Below are 17482 nucleotides of genomic sequence, written 5' to 3' on the forward strand. Positions count from 1 at the left end.
CCCAAGCTAACACCTCTAGTCAACAGTGAGAGTCTTATTTGATATCCCATTATTTCAACAAAGAAATGCCACCTGTAAGCCCCCATGCCTAACGGTAACTGTTAGTCCTTCCAAAATTGTTCCACACATGTAGAAAGAGATTTATATGTTTAAAGAACGGCATTACACGCATACTATTTCTATACTCCGTCTGACTTTTCATTTCACGATATATCAAAAACACTGTGAGAATATTCTATGGTATAAGTTTGCATGTTATATGGATTACTTATTTAAATGTACCATAAGTTACTCAACTTCCCTTTTGGACACTGAGACTCTTTTCAGCTTTTCAAGGATAGTCATAAATATTGCTGAAAATTAATGTCCTCACATATACATTTTGGGGTGCATTATTTCCTTACGATAAATCTGTACATTGCTTGCTTTGGTAGCACATATACTGACATTGGAATGGTGCAAAGATGAGCATGGGTCTTGGGCAAGGATGTCACACATTCACGAAGCACTCCTTATTTTTAGCCCTAGAGATGTAAAGTAGAGCTCCGTGACTGTAGTTAACGATGCCATGTTGTGTATTTGAAAGTTATTCAGAGAGTAGAACGTTAACAATCCCATGTCGTGTATTTGAAAGTTATTCAGTGATTAGAACGTAACAGTTTTCATCCGGAGAAAAAATAGTTGTAACTATGTATGGTGATGGATCTTAATGAAATTTGTTGTGATAGTCAATTGGCAACGTAGATGTGTATCAAATTATTATGTTGCGCACCTACCTGAAACTAATGCAATGTTATATGCCAAGTGTATCTCAGTAGAAATTTTCCATAAATGGAATTTCTGGGTTATACACATTTGATAGCATCTTGCTGTATGTTGTCCTCTAGCATGGTTCTACCAATCCAACATTCCTGCCTGCAGGATATGAGAGAAACCTTTTAAAAACATGCTCACCAGATAATTATCATTCTCTTCAGTCTTTGCTGTTCTGTGGAAGGGTTATTAGTATGTTGCTGTTCTCGTTAGGACTCCTTTGATTAGTCCTGAAGTTGGATATTTTCTCACATGCTTATAGAGCCAGTGAGAGACATTTCTTACAAGCCAAAATACCCATATTCTTCACCCATTCCCCCCTTCTAGCCCCCTCCCTGCTGATTGGCAGAGGACTGAGTGTATGCTTTGGATTTACAGAAACTAAGCAGAAAAACAAGGAACAATTAAGAAAAGTTTTAAATAAGCTTTCCTCTGATGTTTACGTTTGATGCAATAAACCAGGATTCATTGATAGAGGGTTTCCCCTTTCACAAAATGAATGATCGCCTACAGACGGTCTAGGCCGATTCATCGTTACCATTGTATGGTTCTACTTTTTTTTCCAGGGTCTCAGTGCCCGAGTCCTGGGCCAAATTTACAGATGACAATATTCTCCGTTCCCAAAGTGAACGAGCAGGCTCTGCCAAGCTAAGAGACGACATTCAAAACCTCTTGGTCGTGACTGCCAACGAGATGTGGAATCAATTCAACAAAGTGAACTTGGCTTTCACCAATCGCATTGCTGAGACTGCAGATGCTAAAAATAAGATTCAGATTCACTTAGCGAAGGTAAATCAAGGGCCAGTGGTACCCCTTAGCTGACCTGGAGAGATAGAGCAGGGGGCTCTGGGACCACAAATCTCTCACCACTCCCGGAGAGATGCCGTAAGGCGCATGACCTCCTGGCCATACGGACGAAGAAAAATTAAAAACAGTACAAAGCACACCATTTATTTTAGCCAGGTAGCCAGGTGTCAAAATGAAATTGGAATCCACTGGTTTTTGGAATACAAAGAATGCACTATGCACTGAAAGGTTCCTAGTATTTAATAGAAACAAAAATATTATGATTAAAGTTTAATGAACCACTGTATGTAACTAGGAAGTGAATTTATTATTAGAACATATGGTAGGAATGTTTTCTGTTAAATTATTTCAGGCCCTTTCTCTGGAATACAAACCAAATACAGGAAACTGTTAGGTGCTTCAAAGTGTTTCTGATATTGAACTTTTTAAAGCGCTCTAAGCCTAAGCATTTTACAGGGACAATAACATGAAGGATTTAAACAGAATTTGAGTGTTTCAGGATAAACAAGGAGCTCTTTCTTTCTTTAGCATTGGTCTTGGAGCTCTTACTATTTCTGTGGGTTAGGCTGCCTATAGGTTTTCGTTTCTTATTTTAAGAACCTGACACAGTCGGCCATGTGTGCTGGAAGACGGGATTACCCAACTGAGGGCACATGTTTTCTCAGACGGCAGCAATTTAAGTTTTCCCTTCTCGTGGTGTCTTCTTTGGACAACAAATATTGATGGGGCCAGACGGTGTGCTCCCTTCTGTGAAGGGCAGCGAGAAGCCTAATATGCAGTTTGGGTCCCAGGAAGCGTGTATCTGTGAAGATGTGCCTACTTAGGAAGAGCTCATGAACAATTAGTAACGATAGAAAATTACAAATGGCGCTTGCCAGATAACAGACGCAGAAAGCATTGTTGGGGTTCGGAGAAAGAGGTGAACATTCAGGTGGGCGACGTCTCGAACGAAGCCTCGGGAGGTAGCCCGTTGGAGGCTGAGTTTGGATCTGGGAGAGAAGCTTGCAAAGGCAGCCAGAGCCATGTTGTAGAGAACATCGACGGGAAGATGGTCACTGGGCAGTACGGAGCTATTCTAAAGGCCTCTAGAAGCCTGACCTGATGCAGTCCCTTCGTTCAACAAATTTGTATTTACTTCTGCATGAGTTCCCCGGGCTGTCCCCACAAAGCACTACAGACTGGGTGGCTTCAACAACAGCAGTCATTTTGTCATTTTTTATTTTTCACAATTCTGGAAGCTAGAAGTCCAAGATCAAGGTGTCAGCAGGGTTGGTCTCTTCTGAGGTCTCTCTCCTTGGCTTGAGATGGCCGTCTTCTCCCTCTGTCTTTACTTGCCCTTCTGTCCACGCATGCCTGTCTCCTAATCTCCCCTTCTTATAAGGACACCAGTCGTATTGCACTAGGACCGAGCCTAATGACCTCATTTTAACATAATTACCTCTTTCAAAGGCTCCATCTCCAAATACAATCATATTCTGAGATACTGGGGGTTAGGACTTCAACACAGGCACTTTTCTGGGGGTGGGGAGGAGGATAGCATTCAGGCCAGCACAGCTCCATTCGAAGTACTGTGCTGGGTGCTTTGGGGTACGCACCAAGAGCAACACACTGGCCCTGCCATCTTGTATCTTAGAGCGAGACGAGACCTGAAAGTAGAAAAGAGCAGAAAGGTGCAGAAAGAACTCCTCAGAGCTGCAGATAAAACATTAAGTTTAGCAGAAGGAAGAGTTATTTCCACTGGTGAGAGACAGGGATGGCTTCAGGGGGCAGGGAGCCCCCGAGGCTGGCTTTGGTGATAGGAACAGTGCAATGATTTTCAGCAGGTTGTTGAAAGCTTGGGAGGGAGGTCAAAGCTTAAGTGACAGATTTCAGGGCTCCTGGATTATGCAAGTGTCAGATCCGTGAGGTTACATGAGAGCTCTGCAGGGGGAGAAAGGACGGAGCAGAGAAGTGGCTCAGGACAGAGTCTTGTCCTGGAGGTAGTGAGGAACAGATAGAGAGAGGCAAGGAATCAAGACAGCGGCTGGCCAGAGAAGACACACAGGTTTCAAGGAGAGGGAGACATCGGGGAGGGTTATTGTCGACTTTGAGAGTACAGTTTCACGAGGGCCACTGGGTCCAGGAATCCAGGGGCCACCTCGAGATGAGCTGGTCGAAGTGGAGGGAGTGAGCAAGATGGTTGTGGAATGCATGGAGCAGGGGTTATGAGCGGGGGTGGGAGGGGACCAACTGGAGAATGCCCATGTGGGACTGGGTGAGAGCCTGGTGGTCAAGACATGAGGTGTTACAAGAATTTGGGTGACACTGGGGTGTGTCTTCAGGCCACAGGAAAGTGGCTGAGGAAGGGGGGAGTGGTGGGCGGATGTGGAGAGTTGCGAGTGCAGAGGTCAAGGTCGTAGAAGAAAGAAGAGTTGTCCGAGCATAGGAGAGGAGACCAGGGAGGGATCTGGGTTTATGCAGTTTGGGGGACCCTCCTTTAAGAAAAAAGAATATAAAATCAGGACTCCCAAACTGCCAGTGCCCCTCTCTTGCAAGGGAGACACTCAGAAACTTGAACTTGACTTGCCACAAGGCAAATCTTCCACTAGCAGGACAACATCTCTAAGACACTAGTGAGAAGACAAAAGAGGCAGGACATACCGATGTGAGGAGGGATGTAAGGGCCACGCACACCTCATGGCCTCACCTTTTTACAGAGTCGCGCACCCATGTGTGCTGTAAATATTTAACAATCAGTGATCTGGGGGTGGGGGAGGAGGCTCCAATTTGTCGTATTTGCTCATTTCTGTGGTGTAGATACTCCCCGCCTGGCAGACTGCACCTGGAGTTGGGAAGAGACATACACAGTCAGCTCTCCAGCAATCCCCGGGGAGGGGGCTGGGAGGGAGCAAGGCCCTCAGAGAACCCACTTCCCCACTGGAGAGGCCAAGGCAGGCCTCAGACCTTATCAAGCATTTGCTTCTCTTCACACAGACCCTGCAGGAGATCTTCCAGACTGAAATGACCATGGAATCCATCAAGAAGGCCATCAAGGACAAGTCAGCCTTCCTGAAGGTGGCTCAGACCAGACTGGACGAGCGCACGAGGAGACCCAACATAGAGCTCTGCAGGGACATGGCTCAGCTACGGTGAGGCAGGAGTGGTCCCTCGGTGGGAGGGCCAAGCTTGGGGTGCTCCTTGGGGCAACCCACCAGCCCCATGGTGGCTCCATACTCTTTATGAAGGCGCTTTCCGCGTTCACACCGGCCACATGGAAGAGTCCGGTAGTGGTCATTGTGCAGGAGCCTTCTTCGGAAGTGTTAATAATTATTAATAAGGAGCGTGGAGTTTCGGTTGGGGAGGATGAATAAGTTCTAGAGATGAATGGTGGTGATTGGCACACCACAGTGTGAAAGTACTTAATGCCACCGAGCTGTGCACTTAAAAATAGTTGAGACGGTAAATTTTTTATGTTATGTACATTTTATCACAATTTAAGAAAAAGGAAATTATATCAACACTCTATGCAAAAAAAAAAAAAAAAGTGATAATAAACCCGAAGCCTCATTCAGTGGGACCAATGTGTCCTCTGGGTTCCTCTGTGCTTCCCTGGGGTCTGGAGTTTCCAGAACACCTCTCTTATAAGCAGCAGAGTGCATCGCTTGCTGTGTGGTTTTCAGGGCCTGGGACTCATCAGAAAAGGGACTCGTGGTGCCAGTTCCATTGACCCCTTTCTATTTGTTCTCACCCATTTGTCCTCACTGGCCTCTTCTGGCATTTAATATCTACTCTCCTCATTAAGACGATCCTTGTGGTCCCCTAGGACCCCTTCAGGGTCACTTCAGTTTGTTGTGTTCTCAGTGGAAATCGAAAACAGCTGGCCTTCATCAAGCACAGCTCCCATAGACGCGGCCACAAGACTCTCATGCCGCCATTTATCTACCCAACCCTAGGCGCCTTTTATTATGATGATTTTAACTTTGAACATTCCTTTTAGGATGGGCTCCTTAGGAACTGGGCAAAGCTTTTCTCCCCCTGATGTCTTGGCTTCATTTCCCTTTTCCCAATATCGGCCAGCTTGCCTTTTCTTTCTGGATTTCTTCATGGCTCTTCTCAGGTCAGGAAATGCTTTATGCAGAAGCAAATCAAATTTATAGCAACTGGAGGAACAAAGGGGCCGCACTTGAACTCCAAATTCTTTTCTGGTGCCCTGGGGAAATGCCATTAGTCTCGTCTCCAATCTGGTTCCATGATGGGATTCCCTTATCGTCCCAAAGGATTGATCCTAGGGATAAAACAGCTTTAAGCCTTGCCAAGGAAGCGAGTGTGGGTTTCCCGGAGGGTAAGGGAGATCGTTGTGAGGCCAACAACGAGGAAGACAAGAAAGATGGTAAAATGGCAGGAGAGTCGGGCGCCGTGTATGGATCTCATTTTGTGCTGAGTCCCATCCTCAGCCCCTTACACAACCTCATTCATTATCTGCATCTCACAAATAAGGAAACTGAGGCAGAAGTGGGTTGCGTGACGTGCTAAGTAGAGGTACAGTTTGAGTCCCTGCTGGCCTCACTGCAGAGCCCTATTCAACCAAACCAACTGTTTGCTTCTGCTTCCCCCCATCCCCCCTTTGCATATATGGTGCTTTTGTCATAGTCCTATCATACGCCCAATCCCATCTGACCTTCTCAGCGCCTTTATGGAGCGGGTTGACCAAGCAGGTACGGTACCCCCATCTCTCTCTCACAGAGGATGAAACTGAGGGTCACAGAGGAGATCCTTACAGCAAAACACCCTACCCGTATAGCATGCATGTTGTCCGTGTTGGGTGCTAAGAAGAACACTCTAGAATATATGCCCGTGGATTAGCTGCATTTCTCCTCGTGGAGCTGTTGTTGTCTGGGCCTGAGCCATAGGCTGTGCACCCAGGCTGGCCACACGTTTCCCCAAGTGGCTTCCAGAGAACCCCTCTTCCCACACAGCCCGTTCATTATTTAGGATAAGCGGTCCTCCACTCCGGAGGTCAAGCAGGTGCCCCACGGCCTGGCCGCGGTGTCCACATGCTTCCGAAAAGGGTGGCAGCGAGTCCACGGCCATCTGGCCAGTTAGGATTAGATCATGCATTGTGGCTTTCTGCAAATCTTAGTAGGGGAAGCTGAGCAAAGTTTCATTCTCTGAAAATTTCTGCAGAGTCACCTTAAGTCAAGATGGGGATCTCTCAGTTGTTCAGCCTGCCATCGGACAAGCCCGGGGCTGCTTTTTCAAAGGGTTTTGAGCAGTGGTCTAATTGGAGTTACAGACAATGAGCCATTGAAGGCTGCTGCTCAGAAGCTGAGTTTTTACTTTTATCCCCCTTCACAGTTAGCGGAATTTACTTTCCCGTTGCTTCCTATAGAATCCATGCTATGTCCATTTCCTCTGCTCCTTTATTGACTTTAGGACAAAACCTACTTTTGTTTCCATCAGGATTTCTTGTCTAAGTATCGTTGCCAAAAAGACCACGGACTCAGGGGAGCGAGGACAGAGAAAAACGGCAGTTTTCATTTCGAGACTTTTATTTTCATTTACAATGTTCTGAATGGGTTCTTTCAAAAGTAATTCTAAACATTTTTGGCATCTTTGGAGGCAGGCCAGACCAGGTTCTGCTTTGCTTCAATAATCTTGGTACATTTAGGGGGGAAAGAAAAAGGACCGTAGCTTTATTTGTATTTGTATGCAAAATGTTTTTCAGTTCTGTAATTTCCCCCCAAAATGAGCGGTTTCAGCAGAACAGCTCTCTGTGATCTCCCCAGAACAAGGAAGCCGAGGCAGAGATGTGGCCTTGAAAGATGGGTGAGAATGTGTTTCTAAGGGCACAAGGGGAGGGAATTACAGGACCTCCCAGCCCTCATCCCGCAGCAGCGGGCGGCAAGGGTGTTTGCTAGCCCCCCGCATTTTGTGGATCTTGAATTCCCTTTCCAAAAATTAAAAATTACAAAAAAAAAAAAATAAATCATTGATCTTTCAACATCTGTATTTCCAAAAGTTCCCTCCCGGGATAAATTTTCCACTAGACTAGTGTTTGTCAGCTAGAACTAAGGACTCATAGATCATTGTGCTCCGTTTCCTGCCTCTGGGTTTGGGTTCCTTTTAAAGCCCGCGGAATAGCTCCGGGGAAGGTGAGAGGCGGGGGCCCGGTGCAATTATCCAGAACCTGGGGCCATAAACCCCATCAGTGGCACTGTTGCCGCAACCTCCCCAAACACCTGTTGCTTTCCTAGTGGTATTTTATACCCTGGGATCTTCCAAGAGACTCTCTTTTTAACCCACCTTGATCGAAGCAACAGCAGATTTTGTGTTTACCAATCGGAGACCAAAGGAAACTTTAGGCACTTTGGTTTCAGTTCCTCCCCCCCCCCCCCCCCCCCGAAAGTCTTTGTTTTCTCAACAGTGCGGGGAGAGGCGCTGTGCGGGGGTGTTTTCCTAGCCTGTTGTTGCTTCTGTGGGCCTTTTGTGAGCACCTTGCGGCTTTCGGGCTGCCTGCAGGTGTCTTGAGAGTGGACCCCTCCGGGCTGGTGTATTTCCCAAGGACGCGTTTCTAGACCATCGCAGTCCGATTGCTGTGCTGTCCCGGCGAGATAAGTTTGCCCCGTTGCCCTGTTGCGGTGTTGGTCTCTAAAGGTCAAAGAGAGTTTAAGTCCCTCAAATTTGTGTTTCCTTTTTTGTAAAATACTTACCGCATTCTTCCTGGCTTTAAAAGTACCATGTGTTCATGATGGAAAAAAAAAATCAGAAAAAGGAAGTAAAAAAATAAAACCCATCTTGGATTCTTTGTGCCATCGAGGGTTGCTATCGGAGGTTAGCATTTTGTGATATTTGCCACCCGACTCGTGAACATGGATAAGCGGTCCTTATTGTGATCCAATTGTGATCGCGCTGCCTATGGGGTTTTCTATCCTGACTTTTTCTTTCTTCTTCTTCTTCTTTTTTTTAAGATTATTTATTTGAGAAAAAGAGAGCCCCTGCGCATAAGCAGGGGAGGGGAGGGGAGGGGAGGGGCAGAGGGACAAGCAGATTCCTGCTGAGCCTGGAGCCTGATTCCCCTGGATCCCAGGACCCTGAGATCATGCCCTGAGCCGAAGTCAGACACTTAACTGACTGCGCCACCCAGGCGCCCCTACCTGGACTTTTTCAATCAGCATCATATTGTGAGTTTCTTTACCCACAGCAAGTACAAATTCTTTTTTTCCCCAAGTGTTGCTGGCATTGCTTCCATCATGTGGCTAGAGCATGGGTGATCATTAGGTACGAATGCTGTTTCCTCTTGTTTTCTCATACTACTACTCAACAGAAGATATCACTGCAAAGAAATGATTCCTTTGTTCTTTTATGTCAAACGTTGTCACCGTATTTTTCCCTGCAAGTTTTCTTGTTCAATTTCACAAGTAAGCTCGCGAGGCATTCTGATGTTAAAATGAATTCAAGGAATACAGATCTCTATGGAGTCCAAAATGAGAACCCCCTTCTCTGCCCTCTTGTCTCCCCTCCACTCTGCCTGACAGCGGCTTCCGATTTGGCGCATCTCCTTCAAAATGTGCCTTTAGGAAGAAGAAAGCGTGGAGGGTTTGGGGTAGAAAAAATTGTTACATTAGTGCCGTCTTAATATTCTGGGCCAGGCACTTTCTAGGCCCCTGTGGTGGGGTTGCCCGATTTTGCAAATCAAAAACCCGGGATGGCCAGTACAATTTGAGTTTCAGATAAACAATGAATGGTTTTCAGTATAAATATGTCCCAAATATTCAGAGAGACGGAAAGTCGAATGGTGATTGACAGGGGCTCAGGGAGACGGGGAGTCCGGGTGTCATGAGGACCAAGTTTCCGTTTTGCAAGATAAAGAGCTCCGTGGCTGGACCGTAGTGATGTTTGCACGTCAGTGTGAACGCAGGGAATGCAGCTGAACCGTTCGCCTAAAAATGGTTAAGACGATAAATTCTCTGTTGTGTGTATTTGATCACGATTAAAAATAATACTTACACTAAAACAATTGCACATGTATTTGAAATTCAGACTTCCCTGGGCATCCTGTGTATTAACCTGGCCACCCTACACGGTGCGGATTATAAATAGAAATGGTCTTACCCACGGGGGTCCTGGATGCTGAAACCAATATCCCGGGTCTCTGCTTCTGCCCTTTGCTTGCAGGGAGCTGAGCCAGTCGGGGCAGGAAATGGGACCCGGTTCCTTATTACGGCCAGTGAGACTCCTTATTTCCTTCTTGGTTTCCTGGATAACCGTGCAAAGCTTATAAACACATGTGGGCCTCGTGCCTGTGGAAAGGGCTGTTCATCAGTCCCCCAGCTCAGTTTCCTTGTCTGTGAAACAAGGAAGCTGGGCTTGATGACCTCTCACATTTATCTTCCAGCTGCTGAGTTCTGGGACGCTAGACTGTTGCCTTGCTATAATAATGATTTTAGCATGGCCTGGATATTTTTCTATGATGGTGAAATCCCTTTCTATCCCTAGGGACACACATATCTTTATTGGTCATCGCTGCTGTTCTCTTTACATTACTGTATGTTTTAATTTTTTAATTAAAAATTTTTTTTTATGTAGGCTCCACGTCCCACGTGGGGCTTGAACTCATGACCCTAGATCGAGAGTCTCATGCTTTACCTAATGAGCTGGCCAGGCGCTCCTGTATTACTGTATATTTTAATTAATTCCATGCACCTCCAGTCTGCTGATAAATGAATTCCCAAAGGAAGAAAACCTTAAAATTGAGTCACTAGTTACAATATGATAAATCTGGACTTGTGTTTTCAGCTGACCGGAGTTAGGCAAGGGAGCAGCATGGTAACTAAAAGCAGCCGATGGGTAGTTCTGTGCAAAACTGTAAGGAGAGTTATCTGAATTCCTTATACCTCAGTTTTGTCATCTGTAAAATGGAGATAATCATGGTATCTACTTCATGGCGTTGAGGATTAGATTGTCTGATCCTGTAAAGTACTTAGGGTAGATATCTATATATCATGTATAGTGTATATATATATGATAAAATACTTAATAAATGTGTTGCTATCATTATTATTATTGTCTTTTTATAAACTGTCCCCTAATTTTTTTCTTAAGTAACCTCATAGTCATTTCTCCTCAATATAATTGGTCACATCAGTGGGTAAAGTTGCCCCTGCTTAATTGCTCCCCAGGAAGAGAAAGACTTTCTAAATATAAACACAATAGAAGAAATCACAAAGAAAGAGAAAGATTTGGCTGACTGTAAAAAATTGAAATCTGACATACAATAAAAACATCGTAAGCAAAATTTAAAAAGGCAAAAAAACAAATTAGAGAAAATATTTGCCAGAAGCAAAGCAGACCAAAAAAAAAAAAAAAAAAAAAGAATCGATATGCCTAATATGGAAAGAGTTCTTTGCAAATGAGTAAGAGAAATAGTAACAGTTCAGTAGAAAGGGAGCAAAGGAGAGAAGCAGTTCACAGAAAAAAATGCAACAAGCAACAAGGCCAGTAGACACTTAGGGAAGGTTTGCTAATAATCAGAGAAATGAAAATTGATACAATATTGACTAATATAATTTGAGGAGATGCTATAGGTTTTTCCATGAAATGAATTTTTCCTTTTTTGTCTTAATGAAAAATGTGTCATTTTTTAAATCACAAAGTAATTAGAACTACAACCTGTTTCACTGTTTATATAGCTGATTTCAAGCCTTATCCTGTGCTATTAACGTTTTTTTAAAATTTAATTTATTTATTTTTTAATAATAATTTTTTATTATGTTATGTTAGTCACCATACAGCATATCCTTAGTTTTTGATGTAGTGTCCCATGATTCATTATTTGCATATAACACCCCGTGCTCCATGCAATACGTGCCCTCCTTAGTACCCATCACCGGCCTATCCCAGCCCCCCAACCCCCTCCCCTCTGAAGCCCTCAGTTTGTTTCCCAGAGTCCATAGTCTCTCGTGGTTCATTCCCCCTTCTGTTTACCCCCCATTCATTATTCCCTTCCTTCTCCTACTGATCTTCCTGCTATTTCTTATGTTCCATAAATGAGTGAAACCATATGATAACTGTCTTTCTCTGCTTGACTTATTTCACTTAGCATAATCTCCTCCAGTTCCGTCCACGTTGCTGCAAATGTTGAGTAATCGATCTTTCTGATGGCTGAGTAATATTCTATTGTATATATGAACCACATCTTCTTAATCCAGTCATCTGTTGAAGGGCATCTTGGCTCCTTCCACGATTTAGCTATTGTGGACAATGCTGCTATGAACACTGGGGTGCATATGGCCCTTCTCTTCACTACGTCTGTATCTTTGGGGTAAATACCCAGTAGTGCAATTGCTGGGTCATAGGGTAGCTCAATTTTTAACTTTTTAAGGGACCTCCACACTGTTTTCCAAAGTGGCTGTACCAACTTGCATTCCCACCAACAGTGTAAGAGGGATCCCCCTTCTCCACATTCTCTCCAACATTTGTTGTTTCTTGCCTTGTCAATTTTTGCCATTCTAACTGGCGTAGGGTGGTATCTCAATGTGGTTTTGATTTGAATTTCCCTGATTACGTTTTTGACAATTGCAAATACGTTTAGTCTGGGAACTTGAGGCGTTGCCTTGGGACGTTGCTGGGGGGCAGGAGCATTATAATGTCAGGAATGCCCCGTTAACTAACCCCTCCCACCGCCATTGTGCTGAATTCTAGCCACCCTGTGAGGTTGGGAGTCCCCCTCTTCCTAACAATGAAAATAATTTCTATGCTAAAATACCAACGTAAGTTAGCCCAGCTAAGCTTTGATTTGTCCCATTTTTCCTATTTAAAGAAAGTCACATGTTTACAAGTTCCTCTCTTTTTAAAAATATAATAATTTAATATGTGTGTGTGTATGAACATTTGATGGCTTCCCTAAAATATGCTTCGTTTGCCTTTTGGCTTCTGGGCTTTGTAAATGGGAGTGGCGCTGGCCTGATTCTAGAACCACAGGGAAGCCCAAGGATTGCTTCCTCCGCACGTTTGTTCTGACATAGGGATGACCTGTGTGCTAATGGGGGCTCCGAGTGCACTCAGCCCAGCTGCTCCCTTCCAGTAGGAATTCAATATCCCTGCAGGCTCTTAATTCAGCACATATCCAGCCTCGGGACTGTGACTTCCGCTAACCTAACCCTGCGCTTCTGTCCTCACGCAGCCTTGTGAATGAGGTGTACGAGGTGGACGACACCATCCAGACCTTGCAGCAGCGCCTGAGGGACGCGGAGGACACCTTGCAGTCACTGGTCCACACCAAGGCCACCCTGGAGCATGACCTGGCCGTCAAAGCCAACTCCCTGTACATCGACCAGGAAAAATGCATGAGCATGCGCAAGACCTTCCCCAACACCCTCCGGCTGGTGGGCTTCTGTTAGGGACCCCGCGAGGAGCTGGAAGCGTGGAACCAAAGCCCTGTGGAGGCTCATTTAAGCAGAGTGCTACTATATTCACGTATTAAAGGATTGTGTTGATAGACACGTACCAGCATCCTGTCTTGGAGAGTCTTTTGTTTCCATCCAAACCTTCATTTTCTACGATTGACTAGGCTTCTGAGCTGTGGGAAGGATATAAAGAAATAGAATCCATCTAATAGAGAAGGAAAAAAAAAAGAAAGATTATTTGTCTTATTCTTGTTGTTGTCTGTGTAACACGAATGGGCTGGAGAGGAGACATGTATTTCCTCGGAGGCGATGGGGGGCAGGAATCACAAATAGGGTGGATTTTCAGCTCTGCCGCAAAGGAAACCCAAGGGAAGGAGAAGGGCCCTTGGGTGTGTGGTGGTTGGGGGTAGTCTGAGCAAAAACAAGGGTGGAAAACTACACAGTATTTGGAGCAATGGTAAGGAGACCAGTTTGACTGTGAATCACAATGCAGGGTATATAACGTGGGGAGACCTTCACCTCCAGGTCAAGGAGTTGGGGGGGGGGGGCGGGGAGCTGACAGGCATCTCCGAGCAGGGAAATGGCCTTATGAAATTGCCATGGAGAAATGACATCAGAGTGACGGCAGTAGAACCAAAGGAAGGAGAAATGCAAAACACACTCTAACCAATCAACAGGACTTGGTAACTCTTTCCATGGGAACTGAGCGCAAAGGGTCCAGGACGACAGAGGCGTTGACCCTAGATGGGTTGCAAAATGGGGCATTGCTTAAATTCCAGGAGCTCCTGTGGTATCCCAGGGGTTATTGTTTACAGTAACTTTTTCTTGATTATAAATGAAAAACATTTGCATGACATATTTTGGAAATGGAGAACACCCACACACCAACTCCTAAAACACACACGTGACCATAACACCCAGAAATGATCACTGAGGTTTGTCAGCATTTTATTTTCTGGGCTCTCAATCCCTTGGCTTTGACTCCATGTGTATATAATATTTATCTACACGTGTGGGTAATATGTAATGGTTATGGCTATTTACATATACACATACGTCCCTGGCCGTTCAGCCACAGCATCATTTTTGAAAACCTTTCCTTTCTACCTCCAAGAATCAATACATATTGCTCATGGGAACTTGAGAAAATACGGACAACAAAAGAAGAAAATAAATGTCTACTATATTTCTAAACGAGGTATTTTGATAGGCATAGATTTTTGTTTCTGTATTTATACACTGGTGTTCCTCTCAAAATCGGAATCATTTCGAATAAAGTAGGTAGCACTTTTAAAGCACCTACTATGTGTCCGATACTATTCTCAGTGCCTCATTCACCTCAACCCATTTATGCTTCCTCCACTTCATCATATGTACACTTTCCATGTCATTAAACACCTTTTCACAACTTCATTTTAATGGTTTTTTGATGTACCGTTGCATGGATGTTCTAGAATGTTCTATAACCAATTTTTTGAAAAAAGGCTTTTTTACGGTGTGTTGTCATATTGCCTTCCTGACAGCAGTCTATGGGAGGGCGAGTCTTTCTGCATCTTTGATACTTTGTGATTTTTTTTCGTTTTTACCATTTAATAGCATAAAAATGGTCTTAATTGCTTTAACATCTTGTTCTTTGGACACTAGTGATGTAGATAGAGCATTGTTCCCTGGGCCCTTGAGTTTTTTCTGTTAATTGCTTGTTTTTGTTATTTGCCTATTTCCCCTGAGTATTTATCTTTTTTTTTTTTTCCATTTATTTTTGAGAGTTCCCTGTATATCAACCACAGGTCACTTTCGCCATAGGTACCGAACATGGATTCTTGATATGGCACTCGCCTTTATATTTTGTTTATGGTTTTTAACATATAGAGGGTGAAACGTACACGTTTCCATTATGATTTATTTATGCCTTTGGAGTTACACCAGGAAAGCTCTTCCTCATCTCAAGATTATTTACTTGTAATTTCTTTTACTTCCTCTAGTGTTTTCTGAACTTACATTTAACCATCTGGAATTGAACCTGATAGGATGTCGCCAGCATTCTGGCTTTGAATCCTTTGACGCAGAAGTCCTGAGATGGGACTAGCTAGCTAGCATCTCTCTGTCTGTCCTCTCTGCTCCCATCTAACCACTGTCGATTAACCCCAAGCCCCGTCTCTCTTTCTCTCTCTCTCTCTTTCTGTTTCTTAGAAGTTTCTCAGACCTTGGTTCGTCAACTTCATGAAACATCTCGAAATGCTAGTAGAGTTGACATAAACATGGTAAGCTTGGACCAGGGATATTTTTGTGGTCTCAGTATATCATTTTAGAAATCAAATTGTAGGTTTTTGTCCTTGTCCCTTTGCTTCTAATGGAAACAAAGACCTAGAAGTCCCTGTCAAACACTTAGGCGATGAGGGCAATCAAGTGTTGATAGTCATCGCTTTTAGAAGACAGTAAGAATAAACGTAAATTCCACATGTCTCTAAGTTGTCACATGTTTCGGGGAAAATCTTGCCGACTTTCTCCATGAATTGCTACCTTTTTTAAGGACTATATGCCCGTGGAGTTTTTTTCCTTAAACATATGTTGCAGGCATTGCAAGAATGTGATGGGAAGAAAACGTAGTTCAGACACAGAAAAAGGCCAGTTTTCTTGTTATTTTGGTAAACTGTGGGCAAGGCTAAGTTCCACAAATAAACATTCGGTTACTAGTCTTAAATGTTGTGGCCACTTCACGAGGGTAAATATTCTAATGCCGAAATCCACGAACAGCTAAGAATCACAAAGTGTGATCCTGTTTGAGAATCATAGGCCTGCAAATATCAACAGGGGATGTGGCTTTATATATTCAGGCCCCAAGTATCTGTAATAGTATGTGGGCTTAAGAAGGGCTCCTAGAATGTCCAAGGCTTCCACCTCCCCAAGCATCATTCGGATTTGGAAATGTGCGTAACTGTCCCTAAATAGCCAAGTCACCTATAATTTTAGTAATTTCCATTTATGCCTCTAGGGAAGTGTTGTCATAAACACCTCACCTGGCACTTTTGAGTCCTGAGTTCATGCTGTAAATAGCTGAGCTGGGGTCTGGTTTGAGGTTATAATTTTTGTTTTGCTCTGAAAGCAGGAATGGAGTCCTTCCCTTTGTACGCAGGGCTGACCCCAGGCACACAGGAAGAGGCGGACTGGCTGCTCGTTGTCATGTCCCCAGGCTCCCCTGTCAGTGTCCACTCTGCTAGCCCTGACCCTTCCTTCAACTGTTCCCAGCAGCACTGGGTTCATCCTTGGCGTCGTTGCCAAGACCAGGCTTCAGGGCAGAGTGCTCTGATGGTATTTTTGGAACCCTATATATTCGTGCCTTCATGGGGAAAAGAGACAATATTTAATCTCTTCACCAGAGCTGGACAAGCGATTTCACCCTGCAGGACCAACGCTAGACCATGGTAGTGCGTATTTATGGAGTGTTGAGTTGAGAAGGATTCTGAGGCCCCGTGTGAGCTCGGACAGGTAAGAATCTAAATGTGCCCCAGGATAGTGTTGCCTGCAGGGCTTCCAGAGCAGAGAAGAGGCAGCACAAATACAGTTAGCCCTGCCCTAAGTCATTCCGAATCCTCCTCAGCACAGATCTTTCTCTGTCAACATCAAAAAGGTTCTGTTTTGTGAGCTAGGGCTCATTCCCTCCGGACCCTGCTATTTGCTAATTTTTCTGGGAGTTAATAGGAGACCATTTCTGCTGCCAACTTTTTCCTTTTAGCAAAAGGACCTTCTAAAGAGCTCACCAGAACCAAAAAGGAACTCTGGTGGCATCATGGCACAGCGAGGAGGGAGCTTGTTGGGGGACTTTAACTGCTGCTCTAAATGGTACCCCATTGTGTATGGATGGATGGGGCTGCAGGAACCATAAAAATTGCTTATCTTTCTCAATTACTTTTTCCTCCTCCCTGTAAGGTGAAGTGATAGCTTTGGACCAAATTTCAAGGTTCTCGTCTTGGGTATATTTTAGCTCTTCAGTCACTCAGACGTAAGGATGCTTTTCCTACTCCCCCACTCCCCACCAAATGGTGCTCTGCTTGCCTGAGAACCTGCTCTTTATGGAAACATATGCATTTACTGATAACAAAAATTGTTATATGTATTGGGAGGTATCCATTGTTTTGCAACAAGCTGACCGGTTTCACCTTTCAACCCCAGGCCACTTGATATATGTAGTAAAGATAGAGGCTCTTTAAGAGAGATGAGGCCAGGCAACCTGAGAAAATAATAAGCCAGGGCCACAGACAAGACGTAAGAACACCACCCACACCACAGAATGAAAGATTAAAGCATTGAAACTTTATTTGTTTAGGTTTATTTATTTGTTTGAGAGAGACAGAGAGGACATGCCCAGGAGCAGGGGGAGGGGCAGAGAGAGAAATCCTCAAGCAGACTCCCCACTGAGTGCAGAGCCCAACTTGGGGCTCTGTCCCAGGACCCTGAGATCATAGATCATGACCAGAGCT

General features: G+C 44.5%; 1 protein-coding gene and 1 pseudogene across 1 annotated transcript in view; both read left to right on the forward strand.

Annotated features, from left to right (window-relative positions):
• Positions 1–13115, forward strand: part of TEKT3 (tektin 3) — a 29069-nt gene extending 15954 nt beyond the window's left edge. Inside the window, exons 5-7 of the mRNA XM_026521035.4 lie at positions 1380–1602; positions 4594–4748; positions 12782–13115. Of these exons, the coding sequence (XP_026376820.1) occupies positions 1380–1602; positions 4594–4748; positions 12782–12998 (595 nt within the window). The 3' untranslated portion in view covers positions 12999–13115. The remainder of the gene's footprint in view (positions 1–1379; positions 1603–4593; positions 4749–12781) is intronic.
• Positions 423–520, forward strand: LOC113271360 (U6 spliceosomal RNA; annotated as a pseudogene).
• Positions 13116–17482: the final 4367 nt, after the last annotated feature.

Source organism: Ursus arctos, unplaced genomic scaffold (assembly GCF_023065955.2).
Source record: "Ursus arctos isolate Adak ecotype North America unplaced genomic scaffold, UrsArc2.0 scaffold_14, whole genome shotgun sequence".
Classification (NCBI taxonomy): Eukaryota; Metazoa; Chordata; class Mammalia; order Carnivora; family Ursidae; genus Ursus; species Ursus arctos.